This window comes from Artemia franciscana, unplaced genomic scaffold (genome assembly GCF_032884065.1).
Source record: "Artemia franciscana unplaced genomic scaffold, ASM3288406v1 PGA_scaffold_138, whole genome shotgun sequence".
NCBI classification, from domain to species: Eukaryota; Metazoa; Arthropoda; class Branchiopoda; order Anostraca; family Artemiidae; genus Artemia; species Artemia franciscana.
The window spans coordinates 60288-82121 of NW_027062629.1; the positions used below are offsets into that span (position 1 = coordinate 60288).

At 35.3% G+C, this 21834-nt stretch overlaps 3 protein-coding genes across 3 annotated transcripts in view; all 3 read left to right on the plus strand.

Moving 5' to 3' along the window:
- The window catches only part of LOC136041314 (tRNA pseudouridine synthase A-like), a 37587-nt gene extending 34922 nt beyond the window's left edge, over nt 1-2665 (plus strand). The window contains exon 8 of the mRNA XM_065725940.1: nt 1009-2665. Coding sequence (XP_065582012.1) covers nt 1009-1281 — 273 coding nt within the window. The 3' untranslated portion in view covers nt 1282-2665. The remainder of the gene's footprint in view (nt 1-1008) is intronic.
- Nucleotides 2666-2873: 208 nt separating this feature from the next.
- On the plus strand, nt 2874-3470 carry LOC136041318 (dual specificity protein phosphatase 19-like). The gene has a single exon (XM_065725945.1). It carries the CDS (start codon nt 2874-2876, stop codon nt 3468-3470), a length of 597 nt encoding a protein of 198 aa, XP_065582017.1.
- A 3021-nt stretch (nt 3471-6491) lies between these two features.
- The window catches only part of LOC136041323 (E3 ubiquitin-protein ligase ariadne-1-like), a 53946-nt gene continuing 38603 nt past the window's right edge, over nt 6492-21834 (plus strand). Inside the window, exons 1-3 of the mRNA XM_065725948.1 lie at nt 6492-6769; nt 15124-15276; nt 20987-21055. Coding sequence (XP_065582020.1) covers nt 6560-6769; nt 15124-15276; nt 20987-21055 — 432 coding nt within the window. The 5' untranslated portion in view covers nt 6492-6559. The remainder of the gene's footprint in view (nt 6770-15123; nt 15277-20986; nt 21056-21834) is intronic.

Sequence of the window (21834 nt, forward strand, 5' to 3'; positions counted from 1 at the left end):
ATCATAATTCTATTTCATCGTCCTGAAAACAAAATTGCAAACCTGAAGATTTCACGTCGGCTCTATCGGAACATATTTGTAATTATCCAAATCATTTTATTTTGTTTCAGAATGTTTCTTTGATTTCTAGGGACCAAGGTTTAAAGCAAATTTTCAGGGAAACAATCGAAATAAAAAAAAATTATTCAAGAATAATTCCATAAACAGAGATACAGGTGAATTTGGATTGAATTCAATCTATGATAATTTACTGAGGTCAAATAAAGTATGTCTCATTTCACCTAAGAGCTTTGACCTCTGTCCACCTGATATGTTAGATAAATCTAATGAACTGGAACTGAAAAGGTCAGGGAGATTTGCTTTCGCTGTTGCATTGAAAAAAATAAGAGCAATAAACTATATTTAATAAGTTTATTGGGTCTTTATTTTGTTTGTTTTTATTAATGTCTTTTAGTTTTACTGGTGATGATGGACACTGTATATGTGTCCGAAATATCTAGTTAATAAATTTTGTATTTGTTTCAGTGTCAATTAAAAAGTTTCATCCCTGTGTTGAACTGTTATATTTTCGTCATGAAATGGCAGTGTGGTCTTCGAAGTTATCTATTTATTAATTAAATATTCTGTTTGTGCATACCTATTATCGTGTTCAAGAAAAGGCTGGCTCACTCATATGCATGGTAAAGGGAAACATCCATTGAGTGAATTAAGCGGGACACGGTCAGTTGCTGTCAGTCACTAGGGTATGCTCTCAATAAGCCGAAGCTCCGAAATTGCAAATTGTCTCCGGTCAGTGTTGTGTTTAGCATGCTCTCAATGAGTCATAGAACCAACTTGACCTCAAATCACTATGGACTTTGAATTTTAATAAGGTCAATCTATTTAGCTGAAAATTTTATTACTCCTTAATGTATACGGTAAACTTAGGCATGCACTTTATTAACTTGTTTACTACATCTTCGAGCTGAGAAAACATCATTTATTCATTATCCATTTGTGTGTTTCTAGGTTCGACGAATGGTTGGTTCGCTTATAAGTCTAGCAAAGGGGAAAGCATCCATAGAGGGAATTAAAGCTGTATTAAAAAGCAACGAATACGCATGGAATGATTCTTGGGTTGTAGCCCCTGCCTATGGCTTGTACTTAGCTGATGTTGAGTATCCATCCGAAGTTCTTAAGAGGGACTATATACGACCTTGTGAAATTGATGTCGGACTAAATGCTGCATTGGATGTAGTTGAAGATATCAAAATACAAACCGAAACAGAGGAAGTGAAATAAATTTGGTGTTTTTTATGTAGTTTGAACTGGAATCAGTTGATGGCCTTTTAGGTTCTATTTTTGACCGAATCAACTGAATTCCGTTCTAGTGATTACATTTGCTTTTGAGATCTCTACGTTGGAAGTTGTTGAAGACCCTAAAACAGAAGCTGAAACCAAGGAGATTGGTAAATCTTGCGCTCTTTTCAGTTTGAACTGGAACAAGTTCATAACTGAGCTTAGTTTTATGTTTGATATTATTGCTTGAATATCCTAATAGCAAGTTTATTTGACTTTTTGAAACAATAAATGGAAGTAGCTGAAGATACTAGAATATATATTGAAACTGAAAAAGTTCAATGAACCTAATGCCTTTTATGAAGTCTGAACTGGAATCAGTTTATCATAAAATTAAGTTTCAGTGTTGAGAAAATCGCCTAAATTCTCTAATAGTCGTCAGTTTTATAAAGGGGAAATTGTAGATAGTTGAAGATAACACAAATAAATCTGAAGTTGATGGGACAATGTTTTGTTTTAAATTGGAATCACTTGCTTGCTGATTTAAGCTTTAGTTTTGATAGAATCAACTGAACAGAAGTAGTTGAAGGCATTAAAATAGAAACTGGAATTCAGTGCTTTATTTTAGTTTGATGTAGAATTAGGTGATGTTTTCTTCAGATTTAAATACTAGCAGAATTAATCCGAGTACCTTGAGAGTGATTCATTCAGTTTTGTAAGATGAATATTGGGAGTTGTTGAAGATATCAAAATATAAGTATAAACTCGATGAACATGATGCTTTGTTTTAGTATGAATTAAAATCAGTGGGTGTTAAAATTCATGTTTAAATTCTGACAGAATTGCTCTAAAACTTTAGCAGTGATTCATTCAGCTTTATGAAATGAATATTGGAAGTTGTTGAAGATATTAAAATAGAAGTTAAGATTCAATGAACTTCACGCTTTATTTTATGTCAGTTGGTCTTTAGTATTTATGTTCGGCTTTGTGAAGTCAACATTACGAGCTGATCAAGATAATACAATGGAAGTTTACTCTGAACTGAACGTGAATCAGTTTATCATTGATTTACGTTATATTGAGACATAAATGTTCAAAGTAAAAATATCAGATTTAGAGGAACTGGTTAAAATAGAGCCCAGCGTCTTACCAACGTAGAGCGTAATGCAGCTAATGATTTCAATATCTTCGTTTGTCCTCCAATTGTATTGATGATACTCTTGTGTATGACCTATGCTGAATCTAACACTATATCAAACTTTTAGTACCATTCCAACGATGTTTCCAAATATGATGGTTGCTGCCTGATTGACTACAACTGATTTTAAAAATATTTACTCTGTAGGAAACAACTATTAATTTGCAGGAAAATTTTAATTCCTCCCCCTCCCCCCCCCCAAAAAAAAGTAAGCTTTGACATAATCATTGGACAGCATTACGGTTGAAACTGAAATTCATTAAATTAGATGTCACCGCTCGCTTCTTCTGCTGAAAGCTTTCAATGCTAAGGATATGTTATATTATAGTTGGGATTGAAGTAAAATAAGTAAATTGCTTAGTTGAGTTTGTTTGTTGAGATAAAAGTTTTAATAAACATGTCGGATTTAGAAGAATTGATTAAAAAGAAGATGATGCTGGGACTAAAACCAACCAGTACTAGAATTACATACGCTTCTGGTGTTCAAATAATTGAAGACAAGGTATCATCTTCATATTTGGGAAAGTCTTTTGGATTTGTTGTCGATCACAAACCTGATCTCGAATTGGCTGAAATAGCCCCCAGATTCTTTATCGGGTCGCAAGATGTTGCTACAGATATAGCCCTGTTAAAATCAAGAAATGTGACACATATAGTGAACCTGGTTGGGTCAAGTATTGACTGCCTATTCAAAAATGAGATCGTGTATAAAACTTATGAATGGCTAGATACAACAGATTTTGATATACTACCATATTTAGAGGAGTTAGTGTCTTTTATAAAAATTGTCATGGGCAATAATGGCTGTGTTTTTGTTCATTGTAACGCGGGTGTGTCTAGAGCTCCAAGTGTTGCTGTTGCTTACTTAGTTTCTGAAGGGTTTACTCTGAAAGAGAGTTTGGAAGCTGTGAGGTTGAAAAGAAGTTGTGCTAACCCAAATCCAGGATTTTTAGTTGCTTTAAAGGCTTACGAACAGCGGACACGAAACAAATGAGCACAATGTTTTAATGAAGCGTGCATTCCCATCAATTTATATTTGTTGTAGTTTAATTTTTTGAAGTTAACCTGCCAGACTAATAAAATATTCAAATATTTCAAGGGTTCTAAGAAAAAATTGCAATTGTTATTTAAAATGAATTTTATTTTGTCTCCAGATAAAATAAATTTATATTTTGCCGTTATTTGATAGATTTCTTCCCCGAGAATCTTCCCAAGAGGAGAGTCTCAGAGCCCTGTGACATTATTTACACGATAAATTTTCGTTTTTTGGGTCTTTCTCTTGGTCTTATCACGGTTGATGGTCCAAAAATTGTTGAACAAAAAATGTTGAAGTGTTGAACAAAAATTTTCTCTTGTGCCAACAAAATATCATTTTGTAGACCTTCCTTTGGGAACATTTTTTATACTGATGCTATTTAGTTGACCTTTCTTGAAAAGAAACCGAGTTTCATACCAAGGATGTGATCGTATTCCCTTCAAGTTATGTTTATTCTAGTTTAATTTTTTGAGGGTAACTTACCAGACTAATAAGCTGTTAAAATATTCCAAGTGTTTAAAATAAATTGTCATTATTGTTTAAAATGAAGTTTATTTTCGTCTCCAGATAAAATAACTTTATTTTATGTGTGTATTTAATAGATTTCTTACGTAAGGATCTTCTCAATAGGAGAGTCTCACAGCCGTGTAATATCATTTACGCTGTAAGTGCGTTTCTAAAATAAAAGGCTCTTAACAAATTTCCTCAGACTCTAGACCTGTATAGATCGTTTTTTCAGGCCAGAAAATCCCAGGATGCCAATTAGAAAAGAAAAAAGAGCCGTTTTCGAAAAAACATATATATAATTATTGCTCGCTTAAAGAGAGTAGATTATATATGCTAATGCTGATTCTGATGACAAGGGGAATTCCTGTACCATCAGCAGTCAGTGAGAATGTCAAAGACATTCACGGCGGTGGCCACGAATATCTCTAATCAATTTGTGAAGTTACCTAGCAAATGAATAGTTAAAACGAATGAAAACTTTCCGATCTCGAAGCAAGCGTAAAAATCCCAACGGTCATTTAAAGCGAGTAGTATTGTCACACCCTGGATAGTTGATCTAGTTGGAATGGATAAGAAATTAAAGACTTTGAACTGTGTTACTCTTGAACTTCCTATTGCTTATATAAAACCTGGCCCCCTAAACGCTAATGACAGTGGCTTACTCTCCAGATTTGTCTAGACGTCTCTTTACTACAACACCCAGAAGTTTTAAAAGCAAGCAAGAAAATGAGTCTGTTTCTGACTCAGAATGCCAGAAGTTTGATCCAACGCAAAAACAAAAGATCGAAACACAAACACAAAAGATTCCTTACTTATAGGTTCATATTATGTATTATTGTCATTCACCAAGGGTGCCCATGGGGGGGGGGGGAAGAAAACATAATTCATAGATCGAGAGTTTGTTGCAACGGATTGCGAATAAAAAGTGACCAGTATCGACAGTAACCGGAAGAAAAATATTTTCTGGGTACTATTTTTAGGGGGGGTTTGAATCCATACACAAGGATTCCTTTGCTCAGAACTTTGTTTACCCATTTGGTGAGAAATTGACATTTCTGTCCCTTTGTCCTAATAAATTAGGGTTCTCTTTATCTAGTAAATAAGTGAAATGCAATTTGGCGATATACGACACATAAATGATTCAGCTGATAAACAAAAAAGCTGTTGGTTCTTTTTTGAGATATGGTGCTTTTAATGTGTTTTAATTTTACGTTAGGTTCTCCTTGGACCATGGACTTGAAGTTGTAAGCCGAATGTTATCAAGGACAACATGTTTTTGGTATATTTGTAGGTAATCGAATAACCTTTTACCTTTCAAAAGAATCTTTGGCCCTCCTTCTCCATTCTTGGAAGCTTTAATATAATATGATAGAATCAATTAGTTGAATACCTTTTTTGTTTTCATAATTTAGGTTTTGTCCCCAAACAAAAAACAATTTGTGTCGTTTTTAGTCTTAGTTGTCTTGAAGTAGAATTTCTTTCCTTTTTTGTGTTTTTGATTTCTCGTTGCTCAAAGACATACAAATAAAAGTTTCAAGCTAATATGGGAAAATGACCTTTTTTCGAGGTCCTGTCACCGGTGAACGTATACCTACAACAACAAAAAAGGTCTCTACTTCCAAACTTTTGTGCATTTGGCTAATACTTTATAAGTACAACTTTCAAAATGATCAGGAAAAATATTTTCTATCCCTTTCTAGACCCCCTAATATTCACTCTGTCAAAGATATGTAATGTTGATGTCCAAGATAAATGGTCTCTGGAATTATCAAGCCAATTGAAGAACAATTTAAAGCCTTTGAATGAAACAGAAAGAAAAAAGGATAAACATTTCTTTTCTTCATATTTTAGGTTCCACGACAAAATATTTGGATCATTTTCGGATTTAGTTTTCTTCGAGTAAAATCTCTTTGTTTTTTTTTATTCTCTTATGCATTGGCACTACCTCTGATATGTGATGATTGTTAGCCTAAGTTAAAAATTTTTGGCATTCAACTAAATGAAATCATATTTTAAAGGGATTATCTGGTCTTGACGTAAGCCGAAAAATCTCGGCTACTCAACAGCAATTTCAATAGTCAATACTAGTGGGCAGAACCGTTCCTAGAGATGATAATTTCCGGGGAAAATAAAACTTAGTACCCCTCCTGACTCAAATGCAAGCAAAAGATCCGGAAGAAAGTGAAAAATTGGATCGAAGTGGGTAATTTCTTAGCCGCGGTGCCCCTCTCCCTAAGCCATGGCGTCCTGGGCAATTACCCTAACTACTACCCCCTTAAGAACGGCTCTACCAGTAGGTAAATCCCATACAATATGAAAAATATGAGTCCCCCGTTCGTTTGTAAGTTCAGTAGACGTTGTTCCGAAATTTCTTTTCTTAAATTTTCCTTTTCGTGGTTATTTCAAATATTCAAGGACGCACTACCTAACAGTTTCTAAAATAGGTTTGATAGATGGCATGGCAAATAGTTCATTGTTATCATTACCGAAACAAAATACAAATTTGACCCTTAAGTAACTTGCTTCCAAAACTTACAAACATGGATTCAGATGATTATATGTATGATGATAGTGGGAATTCTAGTGACGAGGACGAAGATTTTGCTATGGAACCATCATCTGAAGCAACTTGCTCGAAAGAAATGGCAGAAGAGGGTGATTCGGATGACTTTGAATTTAAGGTTCTAAATCCAGATCAGATTATGTCCTTTATGACTGAGTCAATTGAAGAAGTTAATAATGTTTTACAGGTATTTTTTCTTGATAACAGATTTAAATCTTATATGATAGTCTTATTGCCAGCAGCTTGTGAGACTGCTAGACTTAGTCTATTATCACTCAAGCATTTAGCCTACATTAATATAAAATCTATATTAGGCTAGGTTACCACCTTTAAAGCAGATTGGGTGTCAGTTTAGAATTGCTAATCCCTCGCCTTTAGGATTTGTTGATGGTGATCATTAAACCTTACCACTCACCCTCTCCAACTGTTGAACACAGGCTATATGTTCTTCCTTTTCACTGCTTGTTTACTAAGCCTATTACTTTGAAAAAGGCTAGTAGAAAAGAGTCAGACTTTCGAAATTCCTTATGTATTGGGTAAGACCCCCCAATACTCTGACAGTGCCTAAATTTGGAGAGATAGGCCTATCTTGACTGAAATGTATGTTCCTTAAATACATTTCAGGTAAAATTCTAGTTAATTGACTTCTTGCTATCTTGGAAAGGGTTTAGGTTAGAAAAATGAAACTTTCAGGGATGGGTCTGCAGGCTAAAGTATGTCCTGGGAAGGTATTTTAAATTACCCACCTCCACTCCTTCTCCCTCTAGAGGGCCCTGAAATTTGCCTACATGACATGTCTATAGGCTACCTATTGAAATTTTGACAAAACAACATTTTACCTTAATTTTCAGTTACTAGTTGCCTTTTCTCTGCCTTTAGTTCTGAAAATGCAATTCCTGTTATTTGAGGAGAATTTTGAGCCTTGTCAATGTTTTTTTTCAAAATTTAAGAAATGTATTTGCATATCTTTAAAACTTTATAAAATGGAATTAAGCAAAACTATGAAGCTGAAAACAATTTTATTATACTTTAATCAAGCAGAAGATTTATTTTGCAAGGTTTCACTTTTATAACACACATATTTTTAAAGGTCAGGGCCCTCTAGATAAAGAAAGAGTAGAGGTGGTTGCTTCAAAATACCTTCCTGGGACATACTTTAGTCTATAGATTCATCCCTGAAAGTTTCATTTTCCTAACCTAAACCCTTTCTGAGATAGCAAGAAGTCAATTAACTAGAATTTTACCACATTTCATAATCAGAAAACCAACCAAATAAAGGAGTTGAATAGAAGGTTTAACAAATAATTGGCTGAGGCTAATCTTAAATCTTTCTAGCATAACTGTACTAAAAATGTAACAGCAGATGCACAGTCCCAGATATCATGCACTATAGTCAACCAGTTGCTGATCCTGAGCTGAAAGTTGAAATTTTAAAATCTGCTAGTCAAGATGGCATTCACCCTCATATTCTTCATTAATGTCATATAGTCTTGTGTCAACCTCTTTCCCTACTGTTCAAGTTATCATAAACTCTTTCCAGAATACCTCTGGATTGGCCAAAAATTATTGACCTACTTGCATGAAATCAGTGGTTGTTAAGGTTCTTGAAAGAATAATCATTTCTGCAGTTATTAGACATCTTAAAGCAACTAGTCTCTTGCACAGCTCACAGCATGGCTTTCTGTTGATACCAATCACCTTGAATCATAAGATCACATCACTGTGTTGCTTGATATGAGGGCACCTGCTGACATGATTCTGCTTGACTTTTCTAAAGCTTTTGACAAAGTTTACCACAAGCAACTTTCAGTTAAATTACATTCATATGTAATATTCTTGACTGTAAATTACAAGTCAAGCTTGAAGAGAAATCCCTGCTCTGGATCCTTGGTTTTCTTTATCTGTAATCTCAATGTGTTCAGTTAGGATTTGGTGACTCTGGTAACTATATTCTTTCTTTCTCTACACATGTTTTGAGTGGCTTTCATAAGGGAAGTGTTTTGGGTCCCACACTATTTAATATCTTCATCAACAGTGCTCCTTCAAGTATTACCTTAAATCACAGCTTGGAGTGAAATAAGGACTTTTGATCCCATTAAATCACTTCATGTGATGACAGTTGCATACATGGTTGATTAGATTCTGGTGGAAGATTCTGGTGCATCCCAGTCAAATCTCCACAGTTTGTCACTCCACTCAGCATCCAGATGGCATTTGAATACATCTGTTGATTCAGCAGAAACAGTGCTCTCCTTGAGGTTGTTCCAGAGGTTCACAATCTGGTTTGAGAAGAAGCTGCATCTTGCTCCAGTCTTGCATGAAGTTTGTGGATTTGTTTTGGGTGTCCTTGTGTTATGTGGGAGGTTATTATCAGCAGTGAGACAACTCTCTTTGCTGACAACCTGAACCAGTCTTGTTGCTTCTTGGACTTGTCCTGTGAAGATCATGCCCTTCTAGAAATAATCTTAGACTGCTATGTCAATGAGCTGAGGCTTGGTTTCTTAAGTTCAATGTTGCCAAGGGCCATGTCATTCACTTTGGTAAAATAAATTCTTGTTGTTTTTACTTTTTCTGTTTTTTACCATATCTAGAGACTCCTCCCAAGTATTTTCCTTGTGAATTTTCAACAGTGGGAACAAACTATCTGAAGAAATTGTTACTGCTTAATTCATTTAAGTTTTCAAACAATGACTGGATGCTGAGCTCTAGAGAATGTAAACTCAACTGGGATGCTACTTATCATTCAACTGCACCTGGTCACTAAAGAATTTTGAAAACAGCTCAAGTTATCATTCTGGAGCTCTACAAGAAAAAATCCTTAAATTCCTCTAAGCTGCAATTTAAAGCATGTTCAAACCTTACCTTAAAATGCATCTTCTAGTAACTATAGTTCCAGAAACTTGTAGATTTTGCCAGGAAAATTTTACTAAGGTTTATTTTACATTTGTTTGTTGGTCATGACATCATATGTATATGTTGTTGTGAATGTCCAAAATCTGGTTATTGTTAACATTTACTGATGAATGGCCAAAATTCTAATTTTTTGGCTTGGATTCAATTAGCTTTGCAAGTCAGCTTTTTCAGTCTTATGCAAATTATGATTAGTAAAAGACCAACCTTACCTAACCTCCCATTATCAAACCTTGAATTAAACTGAAAAAGTTGACTGACAACACTTACTAACTCCAAGGAGAAAAAAAAATATATCTCAGACATTCAGTGATAAATGTCAACATTTGCTAATTTTGGACATTCATGGTTTAGAATTCTAGGGGCTACCTTGTGTTCTAGTAAATTCACTTTGACCAAGAAAAGACTTGATTGTGTCACTGTTTGTGAATTTTGAATGGTTTGAATTTTGATTGAATCTTGAATGGTAGGATTATGGCTCCCTCTTTCTGTGATATGCTAGGGTACATAGGTCAATTTTTCCTAGTTATTGCTCATAAGGAATGTGTATAGTCCTTTGTGTTTCAAGTGAAACAAACAAATTTACTAATTAAAAAAATCATTACAAGACCATATAATCTAAGGTCAAGAGCTACACTAGATACTTTAATTATAGGACAAACTTAACAACCTACTATGACAGAAAATTGCTACCAGGTACATTACTTTTCTTTTCATACTTCAGGGGTATTACTTCTTGATCTTCTTGATACACATCAAATTCAAAATTCTCAAGAAAATAATGTATGTTTTGCCATTCTACCCAATACTTCTTCAAATAAAATTCTTTTTTGCTATCCTTAATAATTGGTTCACAGCATTAAAGTAATTATCATATATTCTATCATTTAGATCATGCTTATGATTAATCCCTTTTTCCTAAAGCTGGTCTCTTATATTCATCATCTTTAAAAGGACTGCAGTAAATTATGGCTGTTTATTGCCTTATACAATTTTTTCCTTTAAACTCTGTCTCTCTTAGTCACTTTGAATATTCTGATAAGTGTTATGGTGCTGCAGTAGTTTCAGCTTGATAATACAGGTCCCAGGGCTTGAGCCCAGCTGTAGCAACACACTGCTGGGCTGATGCAAAAACCTTAGCAGTCAAGAAGCATTGTTAATCTGATTCAATCAGAAAAAAATTTAATGAAACAAATTAAGTCCTCCTTCATTATTTGATGGAATTGATGGAACACCATACCAATGTATTATTCGCAGATTATCAAGGAAACTCATTCTTTGACCTGCTTTTATTTCATAGAGGAATAGCATATGCAGGAAACACTACAAAAGGGTCAGAACACTAACAGCAATAAGATAAGACTCTGTCTCAGTGTTAAAGAAAACACTATCAATGTATGTTGCAGGTGTATCTGTAACCTTTGTAGATATGTTTACTGATGGAGATAAACCAAAAAATATAAAAATATTGAATGGTTCTATCAATAGCTTCTATTTGTGTTATTAAGTATGCTATATGAATTATACTGTTCCACATCAGCCCCCACAAGAGTCCAAGATACTGTGACCTATTTAATCCAGCTATTGGGTAATTAAGCCAGAAAAGGAAACCTTTGAACTACTCTGCAAAACAGTGTAATGCCATAATTAGGTTTGAATTAGTAAATCTTATTTAAACAAAAATAATTTCAGACTATTATAACAACCATTATATAGTAGGAATTTTCAGGCTAGCCAGTGCTAATATTTCAGACATAATTACTTTAATACAAGGCCAGATATTGCTAATGGATAGGCTATAATCCCTCAGCCAGAGCTGCTAGTTGGGTTGATGGTTCCCAGGGCAAAATTCATTACAACACCCCCTCCTAACTCAAATATAAGCAAAAAAGCCAAACCCAAGTGAAAAGTTTGATCAAAGTGGGCAACCCTCATGCTGAATGAGTGCTGAAGGCTAGCCAGTGCTAATATTTCAGACATAATTACTTTAATACAAGGCCAGATATTGCTAATGGATAGGCTATAATCCCTCAGCCAGAGCTGCTAGTTGGGTTGATGGTTCCCAGGGCAAAATTCATTACAACACCCCCTCCTAACTCAAATATAAGCAAAAAAGCCAAACCCAAGTGAAAAGTTTGATCATGAGAACCCTCATGCTGAATGAGTTATATGGGAATTTGTTTAACTGTAAGCTTCCTAGACTTATGGGTCTGAATTTCTTGGCGTTTCTTGTTTTGATTAAATAAAGAAACTAAAGGAAGTAAGGAGCAACCTTAGAACTTAAAACGAACATAAACTATTCTGTATTTGAGTGGAGCTGCTCCTTCCTCAACCCTTGCTCACTATGCCAAAATTTGTTAGTGCTTTAAAAAGCTTCTTATTCCAGTTAAACAGCTCTTGTGGTTCTAGATTCTTCTTGAAGAACTGGGCAAAAAGTCAAACTTTAGGATTAAACTACCCACACTGTCTTGTAACAGAGTGGGCTCAGAGATTATGTATACAGGATGTACATTTTTTTTTGGGTAGTTGGATGTAATCAGTGAAGCCTTTCATGTAGTCATTTTAGAATACATATAGAGGGGTTTGCATGGCATGAAAAACATGATACCAAACAGTATTAATATATGTAGGCAGATTGAATATTTGAAAAAAAAGAAACGTTTTATCAAAAAAAAAAAAAATAATGCAAATGGTCCAGCTGTAGAATGATCTATCCAATTGATGCTTATTTTTCTGCTTTTCAGATGCTTATAACTTTTCATTAAATCCTTTTTGAAGCAGAATCCATATTGTGCATCAGCATATTAAGCATCTTCATCAGCATTTATGATGCTGATGAAATGTTTGTGCCTTGTCAGACCATTGCATGCCTTGAAGAGTATTTAAAATGAAATGATGAATGGCGTGGAAGATTTGACTGATGTACCTATTAGACTTGGCCATACTACTGTTAAGCCAGCATTTTTGTTAAATTATTTGTTCCTCACCATCAGAACTTCCAGGCAAGCTACCTGCTTGCTCTTAGTCACATGCAAAAGCGAATTTCCATATCATATATTAACATTGTGGCAAATCAACTCTTGTTTTAATCATATAAAGTTTGCTAGATTATATAATACAACTGTGCAGTTACATATTCTGTGTGTTGTACCTTTCTGGAGAATACTTCGGAAATCGGCTACTAAGCCACTTTGGTCATGCTATGTCTGTTATGCAAAGTATCTGTTGAGACTATGGCCTGACCAATACAGGTTTTCGAGGTCTGATACCAATATATTGGAAGTATACCAATAATTTGCCAATAAATTCTGCTCTGGAAAAAAACCTTACCTAAAATTACGTCCTCCATTGTCTGCCCACGTTCATATCCATATGTTTCTTCCTGGTCTATTATACACCAAGGAACAGCCTCAATAATGCACTATTGATTACCAAAATAAGGCAATTTATAAGAATTGTTTGATTTTCTTTACCTTTTCTGATCAGCAGCTTCTGAACACACAAACGAAATGGCATATAATTATAGAAGTGGCAAATAAGAACAAAAAATAACCAAAGAAACTAGTTTACTTACATAAACCCAAATATGTGAAAATATGATTTAATGAACCCTGAGATATTTATTGAAATTGATTATTCAAAACCCAAATTTCAATAGCAAGACTGAATTTTAATCATTCACATATAAATTTGAAAACTTCACTTTTACATTCATATAATATGGTCTCTTACTAACAAATCTATGCTACTGCACACTGAACAAAGAGGTGCAACTAGAGTTTTTAATTTTGAGGAAGGATTTAAAGAATGTATTGACTAAATTGTCCAGTATGCCAACAAATGCAGACACACAAGCTAAATTTTCCAATATGTTGACAGGCAGCAGCAAAATCTTGGAACTCCCCATCCCTACCTTAAAATATCCCCTTAGCTGCATCCCTGACTGGATAACTTGGTTTTAACTGATTGAACCTTGGATCTTTCACCTGTGCAAGTGAACATTCATCAAACAGAAATGTATGGTTTTGTGTATTCTTTTTAATTGTTTTGGTGGAGGATGTATGTTCTTGAAGCCACCATACATTCAGAATATTGCTGCACCAGGTGCATATTGACAAGTATTGATAACAAATATACATTGACTTCATTCCTGAGCTGCTATCTCCACCAAGGTCAGACTTAGATGGTGGATCCACCCCAAGGACTGGACAAGCAAAATTACCTGAGTAAATCTGGTGCCATCTTCTGGCCCAGTTATGCAAAAAAAAAGAGAAAAACATCAGCCTATAACCTATTTTTTCTGATATCCAATAATGACGCTGATCCTTATATTGGCCTGATGCTATTGGCTGGCCAATATATTGGTTGGGCCCTATTTGATACTACCTTTGTGGATGCATAATTCATGTACTAACCTTTATTATAAAGCTACATAACCATTTCAGGCTATTTGAAAACATAGAGACAATTTTAAGGCAAGGCTGTAGTATGAGTGGTTGTATATGACATATATGCACAATACGTCATAAAGTCTGCCAATTGAAAACTAGGAGCTGTCATAACACTTCAGTTAAAGAGAGTATCAGAGCCTCTTCTATTTCTTCTTTAATTTCTCTAAACACCCTTGGATTACAGTGTATAATTGATTCCGAATATCTTCGGTTTTTGAGGTATTTAATCATGCTTATAAGACCATGGTAGTCATGTTTGTTTGTCAGGTATCATTGTTGCCAGCTACTAGTCGAAAAAGTTAATACTATTCTTATTAATGCTAATTTAACCAGTTTTTTTTTATTAAGCTATTTTTTGGTCTATTGATCCGATTTCTACACGAAATATATTTTTTATTAGCCAAACCTGACAGTATTGGTTAAACTTATTGTATTGTATATAAGTACCTTTTTCAAGTTTGACTATTCTTTTCTAATTTTTTCTTTGGCTTTTTGTTTTTCTTTTGTTACTCTCTGTCCCTGTTGATCAAACATGATATCAAAAGAAACTGAGAATAGAAAAAAAACTTCTTAAAGCTAAAAGATAACTCTCCTTCATATCAAGTCTTTTGTTATCAAGTAATAATAGGCAAAAGTATCCAAAATATTTGGGGATGTTAAATGTTTTGGACAAGGGGAGTAATCATAAACTGCATCTTAAGCTTAATTTGCCATGGAGATAGTAATAGGGTGGGAGACATAAAGTTCATTTGAGTAATTTTAGTGAGGATTCTCCAGGTTTGCAGACATGTCATGTAGCTTATGCAAAGCTGTATCCAGGATGTTTTTTTTTTTTTTTTTGGGGGGGGGGGGTAAGGATTTGTTCTCAAGGGGGGGGTACACAAAAACGCATAAAAAATCTGTTAATATCCATTTTTTTGGTTTTTACGAGTCAGACAAACATTTTAGAGGGGGGGGGATCAAAACCCCTAACCATCCCCCCATGGGTATGGCCTTGAACTTTACAAATGAACTTTACCCTGAACTGTAAAAGACAAAGTATATATTTATTCTACAAACATGATTGATATTCTGTTAAAAAGGAAGAATTTTTTACTTCTGGATATTAGCTCGTATTTCTATTTTGCCCTTGAAATGAAAGTCCAAATTACATTAACAAAAATTATTCCCTACTATGTAGTTACCTCAGACAACCACTCGGATGCTTCTGCAACATTTCAAATGGGACAAGGAGAAACTAATGGACCGTTTTTATGATGGAGATCAAGAAAAAATGTTCAAAGAAGCCCATGTTGTATCTCCTTTTAAGAAGCCTAGAACTCACCCTATTAAGGTAAGCAACTTCAAGTTTGCAGCATCAAATGCAGAAGAAGTAAGGGAAGTGTAAAGCTACTACAGTATTTGTTATTAGCTAATAATTGGACTATTATATTGCTAAATCTCTAATATCCATTCCAGAAATTCATTATAAATAGCCCAATATTAACATTATCCCTTTGGAGGACAAAAGAGGGCAGTTAATGGTACTTTCTCTCTTCTTCAGATGGATACAAATAACATCAAGAAAGATTCTTTTCAACTGAAAAGTGGGGTTGGCTATCATTTAAACAACCAAAACAGAAGGCCTTATCACTGCATAAAAGCGGGATGTGTTTCTCATAATATGGTTGGAAAAAGGAAAGGAAATCATAAAATCCATTATTTTGAGCTTTGCAGAAAAGTAACTTTCTGAAAATGACTTTTTTTTAGTTTTTAGTTAAAACTTACCTTAGTGCTAATACAGATCAATACTGTCCCTTTCTACGGATCAATAAGATGCTTTTCTCTTATCCTAGTGGATGTAGTAGGGAGTTGAAAGGGGTGATTGCTGCTTGAATATGCTCTACTATATACTTTATTATATTTAATCTATGACTTACGCTCTCAATTCATTGTAATATAGAAATAAAAGATGAAAAGCGGTCCCATAAGTGGTTCCACATTATCTGGATTTGATAGGGTCTTCTGTCATTGCTCTGTTTTTCAGCCATTGGAAATACCCTCTGTTGTTTGTCATAAGGAAATTTTAGTTTGTTTTTGATGTAATTTTCTAAATTTGATTCAAAAATATAATCACAATTTTTTGATTTGAGTGAGAATTGCAAAACAAACAGTTTTATTTCATTTAGTTTTTTCAAGGAAAAAGTCAAATATTCCTATTTAGAAAAGTTAAATCCAATTTTCTGGTCCTAACAGTTTTTGCGTAACTGCTAAGACACATTGCTTTTGATGCAAAAAACCAAACTCTCTGCGTGTGTGTGTGGGAGGGAAGGAGAAGGGTAGCTGTCCTCTGACCACTTTGGCTTCTTAAAATGGGCACTAGAGCTTCTGATTAAAAATCCAATGAGCCTCCTCCGAAGTTAATACGACCACGCTTTCTATGAAAAAAAAAAACTTATATGCCCCCAGGGCATTATTTACAACGCTTGCCCTGAGAGCCAGATGGGGGGGGGGGTCATCCTCAAAGACATGTACTTGGAGAAATGATGGGGGAGGCATTTTCCCTCTGATCACCTTCTATTAATAAAAAGGGCATTCGTCCTCTCAATTTCCAATTGAATGAGCTCTTATTGAAGTTTCTACAACGACGCTATCGATAAAAACCTTATGTGCCACAAGGGCATAACTTTCAACCCTTGCCCTGATGGCTATGGGGGGGGGGTCATCCTCTTAGACATAATTTCTGGATTTTTCAATTACGTTGAAAAACAAGAGTTAAGAGCTCATATGGCACTTGTGACGAGGCACTAAGAGCCAAGAGATCATATGGTATGAGCTCTAACAAAATTCTATGAATCAATAGATTGATTTAAAAGGAAAATAAGAGGCTTAATGCCGGTCAGCATTTAAAATAAGAGCTCTGAGTCACGATGTCCTTCTAAATATCAAAATTCATTAAGATCCGATCACCCACTCGTATGTTATAAATATCTAATTTTTCCTCTCCCTTTAGCCCCCCAGATGGTCGAATCTGGGAAAACGACTTTATCAAGTCAGTTTGTGCAGCTCCCTGATACGCCTACAAATTTTCATCGTCCTAGCACGTCCAGAAGCACCAAACTCGCCAAATCACTGAACCCCTCCCCCCCAACTCCCCAAAGAGAGCGAATCCAGTACGGTTCCGTAAATCACGTATCAAGGACATTTGCTTATTCTATCCACCAAGCTTCATCCCGATTCCTCCACTCAAAGTATTTTCCAAGATTTCCCCCTCCAACTCCCCCCAATGTCAAAAGATCTGGTCGGGATTTGAAATAAGAGCTCTGAGACATGAATTCCTTCTAAATATCAAATTTCATTAAGATCCGATCACCTATTCGTAAGATAAAAATACCCCAATTTTCACTTTTTCCAAGAATTCTGGTTTCCCCCTCCAATCCCCCTGATGTCACTGGATCTGGTCAGAATTTAAAATTAGAGCTTTAAAGCACAATATCCTTCTAAATTTCGAATTTCATTAAGATCTGGCATTTTTATAATTTGTTCTCCAAAATTCATTGAGGAGGAATTATTGTTGTTAAAAGAGATTTAAAAAGTAACCATTATCCGGGTTGGTTAATTGACCAGACTTTTTCGAAAAGAAGGAAAAAATTTCTAGAATGTTCTGACAATATTCTGGAAACAACAGAAAAGAAAGAAATTTTTTGTTCTCTACCATATGTTCCAGGTTTGAGTGAAAATCTTCAAAGAATTTTATAAAATAATGGTTCAAAGGTAGCTTTAAGAGGTAGTAATACTTTGGCTAGTTTTTTAAATTCTGGAAAGGATCGGACTTCCGTAGAGCAACAAAGTAGGGTTTATAAAATCCCATGTACTTGTGGAAGCTCTTATGTGGGACGGACTAACCAAAATTTAAAAACAAGATTGCTACAACATCATAATTCTATTTCATCGTCTTTAAAGCAAAATACCAAACCTGAAGATTTCACATCGGCCCTCTCGGAAAATATCTTTAATTTTACAAATCATTTTATTTTGTTTGAAAATGTTTGTTTGATTTCTAGGGACCAGGGTTTGAGGCAAATTTTCAGGGAAATAATCAAAATTAAAAAGATTCTCTTCAAGAATATTTCCATAAACAGAAATACAGGTGAATTTGGATTAAACTCAATTTATGATAATTTACTGAGGTCAAATAAAGTAAATATCACCTCACCTAAGAGCTATGACCTCTGTCCACGTAATATGTCAGATAATTCTAATGAACTGGAACCGAAAAGGTCAAAGAGATTAGCCTCCGCTGTTGCATTGGAAAAAAATAAGAGCAATAAACTATATGTAATTAGATTATTATGTATATATTTTGTTTATTTTTATTCATGTCTTTTAGTTTTACTGCTGATGATGAACACTGTTTAAGTGTTCGAAATATCCAGTTAAATAATTTTATATTTATTCATTGTCAATAAAAAGGTATCATCCCTATTTTGAACTGTTTTGCTTTCCTCAATTTTCAAAATTACCCCACCCCCCAAAAAAAACTCCACCAAAGAGAGCAGATCCGGTCCGATTATGTCAGTCACGTATCTTAGACAGGTTTTTATTCTTCCCGTCCAGTTTCATCCTGATCTCACCACTTTAAGTATTTTCAAAGATTTCCGGTACCCCCCCCCAATGTCACGAGATACGGTCGTGATTTAAAATAAGAGCTCTGAGACACGATATCCTTCTAAATATCAAATTTTATTGAGATCCGATCTCCCGTTCGTAAGGTAAAAATAACTAATTTTTTCGAATTTTTCAGACTTAATCCCCCCCTCAACTACCCCAAAGAGAGCCGATCCGTTCCGGTTATGTCAATCATGTATCTAGGACTTCTGCTTATTTTTCCCACCAAGTTTCATCCGATCCCTCCACTCTAAGTGTTTTACAAGTTTTAAGTTTCCCCTTCCCAACTCAACCACCCAATATCACCTGATCTGGTTGGGATTTAAAATAAGAGCTCTGAGACCCGATATCCTTCTAAATATCAAATTTGATTGAGATCCTATCACCCGTTCGTAAGTTAAAAATACCTCATTTTTTTAGTTTTTCAGAATTACCCCCCCCTCCCCCCAACTACCGAAAAGAGAGCAGATCCGGTCAGGTTATGTCAGTCATGTATCTCAGACAGGTTTTTATTCTTCCCATCCAGTTTCATTCTGATCTCACCGCTTTAAGTATTTTCTAAGATTTCCGGCTCCCCCAACTGTCCCCCCCAATTACGCTGGATCCGGTTGAGATTTAAAATAAGAGATCTGAGTTACGAGGTCCTTCTAAATATCAAATTTCATTGAGATCCGATCACCCGTTAGTAAGTTAAAAATACCTCATTTTTCTAATTTTTCAGAATTAACCCCCCCCCCCCCAACTACCCCAAAGAGAGTGAATCCGTTCTGGTTATGTCAATCATGTATCTAGGACTTGTGCTTATTATTCTCACCAAGTTTCATCCCGATCCCTCCACTCTAAGTGTTTTCCAAGATTTAGGTTTCCCCCTCCCAACTCCCCCCTCCAATATCACCAGATCCGGTCGGGATTTAAAATAAGAGCTCTGAGACACGATATCCTTCTAAGTATCAAATTTCATTGAGATCCGATCACCCGTTCGTAAGTTAAAAATACCTCATTTTTTCTAATTTTTCAGAATTAACCCCCCCCCAACTACCCCAAAGAGAGCGGATCCATTCCGGTTATGTCAATCATGTATCTAGGACTTGTGCTTTTTTCCCACCAAGTTTCATCCCGGTCTCTCCACTCTAAGTGTTTTCCAAGATTTTAGATTTCCCCCTCCCAACCCCCCCCCCCCCAATATCATCAGATCCGGTCGGGATTTAAAATAACAGCTCTGAGACACGGTATCCTTCCAAACATCAAATTTCATTAAGATCTGATCAACCGTTTGTAAGTTAAAAATACTTCAGTTTTTCTATTTTTTTTCGAATTAACGGGCCCCCCACTCCTCCCAGATGGTCAAATCGGGAAAACGACTATTTCTAATTTAATCTGGTCCGGTCCCTGATATGGCTGCCAAATTTCATCGTCCTAGCTTACCTGGAAGTGCCTAAAGTAGCAAAACTGGGACCGACAGACAGACCGACAGAATTTGCGATTGCTATATGTCACTTGGTTAATACCAAGTGCCATAAAAATAAGTATATCACAATTTTGATCTGTAGTGTTTGGGGAAATTATGGTCGTGGAAGTGGGGGGGGGTCTATGCCCTCCGATCACTTTTGACTTTTAAAAAATGCACTAGCTCTCTGAATTTACAATTGAATGAGCCCCATTTGAAGTTTCTGTTACAACGCTTTCTACAAAAACCATGTATGCCCTCAGGGCATAACTTACAACGCTTACAAAGCTCTGAGGGCTGTGAAGTGGAGGGGGATTGTCATCCTTAAAGACATAATTTCCGGACCTTTCAACTACATTGAACAAAATGGCTATCTCAAAATTTTGATGGGAAGTGTTTAGGGAAATGATGGCCGTGAGGGGGGGGGGGGAGTATTTACCCTGTGTTCAATTCCGACTATTAAAAAGGGCCCTAGCCCTTTCAATTCCCAATCAAATGAGCCCTTTTTGAAGTTTCTAGGGCAACTCTTTCCATAAAACCTTATATACCCCCTGGGCATTACTTACAACCCTTGCTCTGAGGGCTATGAAGGGGGGGATGTCATCCTAAAAGACTTAATTTCCGGACCTTTGAACAACGTAGAACAAAACGGCTATCTCAAAATTTTGAATGGGTATGTTTAAGGAAATGGTGGGCGTACGAGGGGGGTTAGTTGCCCTCCAATCACTTTCGACTATTTAAAAGGGCACTAGCCCTTTCAATTTACAGTCGAAATGAGCTCTTTTCAAAGTTTCTACGACAACTCCTTCGATACGAAGTGCCCTGTTATAAAACAATCCAAAAAATAAATAAATAATAGATTGTGCCAACATCGTTCTTTACCTAGGTAGCGCGATTGCGCTGCCTATGATTGTAGTTGTTTTGTTGTCATCAATATTATATTTTCTAGAAGGAGCTATCAAAAGGAGGCGTAGAGTTAGAAGAATGTGAAATCTGCATGATGTCCAAGCCTTCGAATGTAAGTAGATGCTTTTGGCTATTGGAAATATTACTACAATATCCTCAAATTGAAAAGAATAGTTATAAAAAAGTAAAAAAAATTGATTAATATTTATTTATGTATTATAAATAAATATTATATGTATTGTTAATAAGAATATTTTGCAGTTCGCCCTTTCTTCTAAACTAAATGATACAAAAACGAAATTCTTTGAAACATAATGATTACTACTTACTTCTAACGTTCTGAAAATCGATGTTGCTCCAGTCGCTTCTGGTTTATTTCCATCAAAGCCCCCCCCCCACTCCCAAGCTTGGATCTAACACTAAGCAATACAGTTTGCTGATTTTGTATATTTTTTTCGAATTTACTTTATTCTGTATCAGGCATTAGGGTAGGAGAGGGAGGGTTAGGATGGAATTAAACTGATTGCGAGTATAAAAATAGACGTCCTGTGTTAAGACTTCCCATCTAAATTAATTATGACAACAGCCCACTGTCCTTCTTCCTCTTGGAGGCCCTAATTGCCAAGAGTTCAGCTTTATATTTCATGTTTACCTGGTGAACTGTCGCACAAAACTGGGCATTAATAGAAGGGTATGTCTACGTTTAAGTACATATAGTATATGTGTTGCATCAATGTAGGGAACTTTTCTTTCCTTTTTTTGAATTTTCTTCTGCTAGTAAAATTTTGTTTTAGTGCCCATTTTTGTGTTATACTACATTTTATTGTTTTGTATACTATCTCTTTAAACGAGCAATAATTGTGTATTTATTTATGTATGTATCTGTGTTTT